The following is a 9,283-nucleotide window of genomic DNA, read 5'->3' as shown; positions in this document are numbered from 1 at the left end:
GGACACACTGTGACTTCTCTCATGATCCTCCTGTGAGAACTCCCTGGACCTCGTGTCCTATACTGGCAACCGCCCATTTCCCTGCTCTCCTTGGCTGCCCGGCGCTTGTCTGTACCTCTTAAGCCACTGCATCCTCTCTTGGATCCATTCCCAGCAGCCTGTGACCGTGGCCTCCCATGCTGTTTAGTCACGCTACCATGCCCAGCTAATTTTGTATTCTTAGTATAGACAGGGTTTTGCCATATTGGCCAGGCTGGTCTGGAACTCCTGACCTCAGGTGATCCACCCGCCTTGGCCTCCCACAGTGCTGGGATTACCAGCGTGAGCCACCACGCCCGGCCTACATTCAGATTTTCATTCTGTTTTGAACACGCCACTGGAGGGCCTCTCGGCTGCAGAGCAAGCCTTTGTCACTTGTTCGTGGCAGAATGAGCCGAACGCTGTGTTGTGACCTGTTTTAAAATAAAGCATCTTGAAAAGAAAAGCCATTCTCTTGGACCTCATGAGTTTATGTCTCCTTAGCTCTGGCCACCTGAGCTCCTTGGTCCGCTTTACCCCTCTGGCCTGGGCTGTGCTGGAGTCTTTCTGGGGCTCAGTCATTCACTTTTGCGGTTTTCACGTGGGGTCAGTGGTAGTGCTTTCTCCGTCCTATTTTGCTTTTATCTTTATTATCCAAAACCTTATTTCTTCTATTTCCTTCTTTAATTTTATTCTGGCATCTTGGGTTGAAAGTTTATTTCATCTATCTTGTTTTCTAATCAATGCATTATAGTCAATTTGTCCTGGTGTGTTTTGAAACATTTCACAGGTTAGGACGCAATGCTTTCATTGTTTCTCTAAGTAGCTTGCAATTTCTCTTTTCTTTTCTTTTTTTTTTTTTGAGATGGAGTTTCGCTCTTGTTGCCCAGGCTGCCGTGCAATGGCGCGATCTTGGCTCACTGCAGCCTCTGCCTCCCGGGTTCAAGCAATTCTCCTGCTTCAGCCTCCCGAGTAGCTGGGGTTATGGGCATGTGCCACCACACCCAGCTAATTTTGTATTTTATTAGAGACGGGGTTTCTCCATGTTGGTGAGGCTATTCTCAAACTCCTGACCTCAGGTGATCCGCCCGCCTCGGCCTCCCAAAGGCCCGGCCACTTTCTTCCTGTTAATAACTTCCTGGTATATTTTCCTGACATATAGTTAGAACTATTTCTTTTTTCCTACCAAGAAATTTTTTTTATTGTTGGTATTATTCTTTTCTTTTCTTTTTTTTTTTTTTTTCTCTCTCTCTCTCTTTTTTTTATTTTTAGCGAGGGGCTCTCATTCTGTCACCCAGGCTGGAGTGCGGTGCAACCACAGCTTATTGCAACCTTGTCCTCTCGGGCTCAGGTGATCCTCCTGCCTCAACCTCCTGAGTACTAGGACTATAGGCACCCATCACCACCACGCCTGTCTTATTGTTATTCTTCTCATATTCACAAATCTAATATGGGTATCTACTTTGGTACGTTATCATCTCAATATGTTTTGATGTTATAAAAATTTCTTTAAAACTCGACTATTTCACATATGTTCTGTTGCAAATAGATGCTGACTGAGAGTGCAGTGACATCAGTACTATGTCTTTGGCCTGGGCTCGGTTGAGGGGGACTAAAGGGATCTGTTCCTCTCTTTCACAGCTGCCCCAACTCCCAGGAGACGGGTTGTGGGTGGGCCCTGCAAGGGTCCAGATGGAACCACAGCTTAACCCTGCCTCTGCCCAACTGTCCACAGTGAAGGCAGACGCTGGGGCTAGCCTCATCACTATGTGAAAAGACCTGAGATCTCGCCAGTGCCTGGTTATGTCTGAGAATGATTATTTTCTTCTTCCTTTCTTTTTTTTGAAATTATCTTCTTTTAAATTTAGATGGATAATTAAGAATGATTCCAATTTAAGGTTCTAAGCACAAAATCCAGATACGTCAAGTTATGGACTTGCCTCCTGCAGATGAAATCAGCAGAGTCGATGGAAAGAATCCACGACACTCCTACAGAACAGCAGATCACAAATGAAGCCGGAAGCTTTGCATTTGAAATTTCTATCTGGGCTCATTTCCAGGATTCGGATTCCTGAAGGCTTCGTCAGCACTTAATTCTTTGTTGACTGAAGGGGCTGGGACCGGTTCTCCACACGCAGACTGATCTTTGTCATAAGTCACTTTTGTAAGGAGAGAGCAGCTAGGACACGTTGCCACGCCTTCCCCGTTCTCCAGATCTTCTTTGGTGATGGCAAAGTTCTCTCCACATGGGCAGGGACAGAAATACGTCTCCGAGTCCTCGTCATATCGGAAGTCCTCGATTTCCACCTCGTCGCGGAACACTGCCATCGTCAGCGGGGGTCGCTGAAGGGGTGATGCCCTGGCAGTCTGAGACCATCTCCGAGGGTCCAACTTTGGTGGAGCCGGCCTGGGCTCTGACTTTCATTTAATTATCCTAAAAGGTGAATTCTATCTTACCAAATACAGGCATTTTTTTTTTTTTTTTTTTTTTTTTTTTGAGATGGAGTCTTGTTCTGTCGCCCAGGTTAGAGTGAGTGGCGCGATCTCGGCTCACTGCCAGCTCCACCTCCCGGGTTCACGCCATTCTCCTGCCTCAGACTCCTGAGTAGCTGGGACTACAGGTGCCCGCCACCACACCCGGCTAATTTTTTGTATTTTAGTAGAGACGGGGTTTCACCGTGTTAGCCAGGATGGTCTTGATCTCTTGACCTCGTGATCCACCTGCCTCGGCCTCCCAAAGTGCTGGGATTACAGGTGTGAGCCACCGCACCCTGCCAGTGTTTTTCGTATGTAGGCTTTAGGTATCAGAATGTAGGAAATTATCAAAATGTGGGGTCATCTTAAATTGCATCCTAAAACCTTTTAAAATTTGGGAAGAAACCAGGTGTGGTAGCTCACACCTGTAATCCCAGCACTTTGGGAGGCCGAGGTGGGTGGATCACCTGAGGTCAGGAGTTCGAGACCAGCCTGGCCAACATATTGAAACCCCATCTCTACTAAAAATACAAAAATTAGCCAGGCGTGGTGGCACATACCTGTAATCCCAGCTACTCAGGAGGCTGAGGTGGGAGAATCACTTGAACCCAGGAGGCAAAGGTTGCAGTGAGCCGAGATTGTGCCATTGCACCCCCGTCGGGGTGACAAGAGCGAGATTCCATCTCAAAAAAAGAAAAATTGGGAAGAAATGAGTATATATACAGGCGTAGATTCTGAGTGTACGCAGTAGTTGGAAATGGCAGCTTGCTTGGTTGGGAAGTTGCTTAAAAGTGGATGGGTGGAATGTTAACAGCCACTCCAGACGGTTTGGAAGTTAAATCCTTGGCAGCATGCCTCTTACGTCCTCTGGACTTGAATTCAGTACAAACTTACCACAACTCATCAGCAAAGAGACTACACAGGCTGGGCACCGTGGCTCCCGCCTGTAATCCCAGCACTTTGGGGGGCTGAGGTGGGTGGATCACCTGAGGTCAGGAGTTCAAGACCAGACTGGCCAACATGGTGAAACCCCGTCTCTACTAAAAATGTAAAAATTAGCTGGTGGTGGCGGGTGCCTGTAATCCCAGCTACTCAGGAGGCTGAGGCAGGAGAATCACTTGAACGAGGGGAGGCGGAAGTTACAGTGAGCCGAGATCATGGCATTGCACTCTAACCTGGGTAAATCTCAAAAAAAAAAAAAAAAAAAAATTTAAAAGGTGGACGTGATGACACGCACCTGTAGTCCCAGCTACTCGGGAGGCTGAGCCTGCAGTGAGCCTTGATTGTGCCACTGCATTCCAGCCTGAGAGACAGAGCAAGACCCTGTCCAAAAAAAAGACAACTCAAAAATGGGCAAAGCACTTGAATAGACGTTTCGCCAGAGAAGATACACAGATGGCCAATAAGCCCGTGAAAGATGCGCCAAGCTGTTAGTCGTTAGGGAAATACAAATCAAGACCCAATGAAATACTGCTTCACACATATTAGTATGGCTATTAGAAAAACAAACCAAAACAAAAAAAAAACAAAATAGCAAGTGTTGGCAAGGATGTGGGAAAGTCGGAATCCCCGTGCGTTGCCGATGGGGGTGCGAATGGTGCCACCGCTGTGGAAAACGGTATGACAGCTCCTCAGAAGGTTAAACAGAATCACCAGAGAAGCATAAACCCCAGAAAGGTGAAACAGGGACCCAAATGGATGCTTTTCTAGGAATATTCATAGCAGCACCTTTCACAGCGGCCAAAAGGCAGAAACTGACTCAAGTGGGCTCCAACAGACAAACGAGTAAACAGATGTTTACCCACAACAGAACCTTATTCAGCCATGACAAGGAATGACATTCTGACCCAGGCTCCCGCGTGGATGGCCCTTGAGGACATGCTGAGTGAAATAAGCCAGTCACAAAAGGGCAAACCCTGCAGAATTCCGTAAACGAGGCACCTGGAGCCGTCAGATTCATAGAGACAGAAAGCGGAATGGTACGTGCCGGGGGCTGGGGGCCGGAGCGGGTGTGGAGTCAGTGTTCAGTGGGTGTGGAGCTGCTGCTTGCGGTGATGAAACGGTGGTGGTGGCGGCTGCACAGCATTGTGAATGGACTTCACACTACTCCACTGTTCACTTACGTGTGCTCAAAAGGCAAATTTTGTTCTATATTTTAATACCGCAATAAACTATATATAAACCTGGATTTAATCGTGTAGAATGCTATGTTTTAAACAACGGAAATTTTCAAATGTGCACAAAAATGGAGAGAATAATGAACTCCCAGGTCCCTCTAACTCAGTTTCAGGCATCAGCTAGTTTCACCTATGCCCTCGCCCGCCCTTCCCCACTGAATTATTTTAAAACAATTCCAAACATCATTTCATTCATAAATATATCTTTAGAAAGAAAAGGCCTGTTTAAAAACGACCACACCATCAGTCTGCTTCCCAAATGCCTTCGTTCCTTAGTACCCACCTCTGAGCCTCCTTCCCCAATCTGAGCAGAGTCTCCCGTGAGCCAACAGGTGTCTCTGCAGTCAGCTCGTTTGAATCAGGGTCCAGACGTCGCATTTGGTTGACAGTTTTTAAATGTATCTTATCCCATAATAGCTCCCCCTTCCTTTCTTCCTCACCGCTCATTTGTTGAAAGGGAATGATTTGTCCTGTAGACGTTTCCACATTCTGCACTCGGCATACCCGTGGTGGTGGGCGCCTGTCATCGGGCCATCACCTGCGCCTCTCTCTGCGTCTCGGTCTCTCCTTTGGGAGGTTGAGGCCTTTTGTAAAAGACAGGTGGTGTGACAGGAGCAAGTCCACCCCACCCCCACCCTGCTGGCAGGGTCTCCCCATGGACAGAGCCATCTCAGCAAGCAGCACCTCCACCGTGCGGGCCTCAGAACCCTCCATGTGTGGCAGTGCAGAGGGCAAGGGAGTCGCCCTGGGATGGGGGTAGATGCCCCTGACTTGTTGATGGTTGAAACTTTTTCAAAGTTTATTTTTTTGAGATGGAGTTTCACTCTTGTTGCCCAGGCTGGAGGGCAATGGCGTGATCTTGGTTCACCGCAGCCTCCGCCTCCCAGGTTCAAGCGATTCTCCTGCCTCAGACTCCCGAGTAGCTGGGACTACAGGCATGTGCCACCACACCCGGCTAATTTTGTATTTTTAGTAAGAGACAGGGTTTCTCCATGCTAGTCAGATTGGCCTCAAACTCCCAACCTCAGGTGATCTGCCTGCCTCAGCCTCCCAAAGTACTGGGATTACAGGCATGAGCCACCGTGCCCGGCCTAATGGTTGAAACTTTTTAAAAATTTATTTTTTTGAGACAGAGTTTCACTCTTGTTGCCCAGGCTGGAGTGTAATGGNGCCACCACACCCGGCTAATTTTGTATTTTAGTAAGAGACAGGGTTTCTCCATGCTAGTCAGATTGGCCTCAAACTCCCAACCTCAGGTGATCTGCCTGCCTCAGCCTCCCAAAGTACTGGGATTACAGGCATGAGCCACCGTGCCCGGCCTAATGGTTGAAACTTTTTAAAAATTTATTTTTTTGAGACAGAGTTTCACTCTTGTTGCCCAGGCTGGAGTGTAATGGCATGATCTCGGCTCACTGCAACCTCCAACTCCCAGGCTCAAGAGATTCTCCTACCTCCACCTCCCAAGTAGCTGGGATCACAGGTGCTCGCCACCACGCCCAGCTAATTTTTGTATTTTTAGTAGAGACGGGGTTTCACTATGTTGGTCAGTCTGGTCTTGAACTCCTGACCTCAGGTGATCCACCCACCTCAGCCTCCCAAAGTGCTGGGATTACAGGCATGAGCCACCGCGCCCGGCCTGAAACGTTTAATATATACACTGTACCTTCTCTCAAATGCTGGGGTTACAGATTTATAGCTAGGGCCTGTTAATGGTTGGAACATTCATTATTGTGGTATATTTTACCACAATAATACAGTGTGGCCAGACATTCTGAGTATTGGAAAAACTAAATAAAAGTACATGTACAGTGTAACTGCTATTTGAAAAAAAAAGTTCAAATCTGTTTATTACATAAACCCCATTGTGAAGTATGACCCATATTCATGAATGACACCTTAAAACAGCGTATTTTAAAGTCATTTACATAGCTTTTAATTTCAACCTTTTGCACTTTGGAAGATAGCAGTTTTCATGTCTATTAATTCAGTACATTAACCATCACTTCTTAACTTTAGGAATTTGAGAGTGTATTTTGCGGTAAAACTGGCCGAAGGCTAAAGCTGACCAGACCAGACTCCGTGGTGGCCTGTCCTGCACAGCAGAGTCTACAGAGTAGCCCCTCGATGGAGATCAAGTGATTGGACTGAACAGGAATCCTTTGGGAGTGAACAGCCATTCCTTTGTGATCTATGCACATTTTCCACAATCCTGGAACTCTGCTCGGATCGTCTGACTCGAAAAGGACGTGACTCAAGCTGACGGGACTCCAGTAGGGACTTTGAGAGCACATTTTGTAAAAATATTTATCTAGAACCAAATACTTATCCATGAATGTCCTCTTAGACCATTTGGGGATGAAGCCATCTGAATAATTAGTAAGCATTTTTTCAATGCCCTGATTCCATCATGTTTTCTTAACATGATAAAAAATTAACATCCCTTGTACTTTCTTTAATCTTAAAAGTACACTGCTTTTACTTATTGTACTTACATTTTAAATACGCCCCTTTAGCAATTGGAACGAGTTAAATTGTTAACTGAAAACAGTTTGGAAATTTTATTTCATTTGTTAGGTCACACCCCCTTGTAATGATTCCGAGTCACGTGGTGGTGTACTGCCACATGCAGGACCATTTTAAACCTTTGTGCTAAACATTTTCCAGATACTTGCTTTAAAGCTACTTTTGTCCACAAATGAAATACTGTCACAGTAGATGCTTAAATGCCCACATTTCCATATCGAGAGTCATTACTTTATATGTAATAAACTGTGGTGTTTGGAATTGAGTTTTTAAATGAGTGGCTTTATTTATCACAACAGGTAATAGCAATAGACGTTAGTGCAATACAAAGTCACCCTCAATAAATACTGTTAATTGGAGATGCAAGTTTGTACACAAAACATCAGACTACACCTTTGTATGGGAGAGAATTTACTGTACATTAAATTCTTTATTTTTTGTTACTCTGTAGCCAGTCATTAATCTGAAGATTTAATACATCATTTTATTGGGATGAGATCACAGTCTCTACACAAATGCTATGTAAACAAGTTACTGAATATTTTTCATCTCATGGAATTGTACACAACGTTTTATACAAACACCCCACCTTCTCTCCAATGCTGGGCTTACATGTTTATTAGCTAGGGCCTTTTGAGGTATGCGGTCAGGCGACAGCCCGATGAGGGTGCTTGCTGGCAGGGCCCACACGTCCAGTCGGCGGCCAAGGGGCAGCTGGGGCGCTCCTCACCTGGACGTCGCCAGCCTGCCACACCCCTGCTCCTTCACGACCGCCCCGCTGTGCTTCAGGCGTTCTTGTCACTTGCTTTTATGAATTTTATGAGCTTCTAGAGCCTGATTTTTCCCCGACTCCTCCTAACACGGCTCCTTGGCAGGCTGAGGTGTCGCAGATCCCCGGTGTCCCCTGGGCCCCAATGGCACCTGGAAGCCCAGGATCTCCGGGAGGCCCAGGCTCGCCGGGAGCACCATCCTGGCCATCCTTGCTGGTGCCGGGCACGCCTGGGGGTCCTTGGGACAGAGCAGAAGGGTGAGTTCAGCTGCAGCCGGGACTGAAAACAGGGGTACTTGGTGTCCAGCTGCGAGGCAGCCCTGCTCTTCCATCAGCCGTGGGGGGTCGGGGAGGCCAAGGGAACAGGGCGCACAAAGGCTCTCTGCGGGGCTGGCTGTCGGGAGTGCCCGGAGAAGGCCAGGCGTGGCTAGCCCCAGGCAAGGGTGTGGAGCCGTCCTGAGGACACCCACACTCTGGCTTACTCGGGTTTGGTGGGGGCTGTGTGAGTGAGGAGTGGATTTGTAGTGGGCAGGGGCCCGGGGTGGGGGCCCAGGGTGGCTTTGGTGAGTGATGACAGTGGAACCATGGGGGAAGGTGTGAGGGAAGAGGGAGTCAACTGCCTAAGTCGAGGTGTCAGAGCCATTCACTGAGATGAGGTGACAAAGTCCAGAATGGTGTGGTCATGGCACAGCTGGGAGGCTGCTGTCCATCAGCAAGCGCACCACAGATGCTGTTCAAAGCCACACAGGTGGAGAGATGCGGCTGGGGGCCCGGGACACCTGCGCATTGGGACACCAGGTAGAGGCAGACCTAGGTCAGCAAAGGAGAGCCCAGGAGCATGGGGCACCCAGAGAGCAGTGTAAGTGCATGGAGGAGAGGACAGGGCTCCAGGGCAACCAGGAGGGAGCGGGTGCCTTCTCGAAGACTGTTTGGGATCCTTCTCACCTGGGCGCACACATCCTTGGAGTCTAAGGCCTCCTGGTTTTGAGAAGGCACCAGGCTAAGGCAGGGGCGGGCAGGGGACGGCCTTTGCCAGGGATCCTGGCACACCTCCCTCCGTGACAAAGCATTTATTTTTGACATTAGAAATGGAAACATTCAATATATGCACGGGTCAATTAAGAGAAAATTCTGTCCGAATTTAACTGAAATAGATACTGAATAGCTTAAACAGAATCTAACCAAATCGACTGAGCTAAAATAGATCCAGGAGGATCTGCTTACTGATTAAACTTTTTTTTTTTTTTTTTTTTGAGACGGAGTCTCACTCTGTTGCCAGGCTGGAGGGCAGTGGTGCGATCTCGGCTCACTGCAACCTGCA

General features: G+C 47.8%; 2 protein-coding genes and 1 pseudogene across 2 annotated transcripts in view; 1 reads left to right on the top strand and 2 right to left on the bottom strand.

Annotated features, from left to right (window-relative positions):
- The window catches only part of TCFL5 (transcription factor like 5), a 24,200-nt gene extending 16,564 nt beyond the window's left edge, over positions 1-7,636 (top strand). Inside the window, 1 exon segment of the mRNA XM_017881212.1 lies at positions 6,687-7,636. Within this exon segment, the coding sequence (XP_017736701.1) occupies positions 6,687-6,809 (123 nt within the window). The 3' untranslated portion in view covers positions 6,810-7,636.
- Positions 1,895-2,481, bottom strand: LOC108535293 (Putative DPH3 homolog B; annotated as a pseudogene).
- A 21-nt stretch (positions 7,637-7,657) lies between the features above and the next one.
- The window catches only part of COL9A3 (collagen type IX alpha 3 chain), a 30,722-nt gene continuing 29,096 nt past the window's right edge, over positions 7,658-9,283 (bottom strand). Inside the window, exon 32 of the mRNA XM_017881210.1 lies at positions 7,658-8,201. Within this exon, the coding sequence (XP_017736699.1) occupies positions 8,011-8,201 (191 nt within the window). The 3' untranslated portion in view covers positions 7,658-8,010. The remainder of the gene's footprint in view (positions 8,202-9,283) is intronic.

The sequence above is a fragment of the Rhinopithecus bieti genome, unplaced genomic scaffold (assembly GCF_001698545.2).
Source record: "Rhinopithecus bieti isolate Rb0 unplaced genomic scaffold, ASM169854v2 scaffold_12573, whole genome shotgun sequence".
Classification (NCBI taxonomy): Eukaryota; Metazoa; Chordata; class Mammalia; order Primates; family Cercopithecidae; genus Rhinopithecus; species Rhinopithecus bieti.
This window is presented reverse-complemented; position numbering and strand designations above follow the sequence as displayed.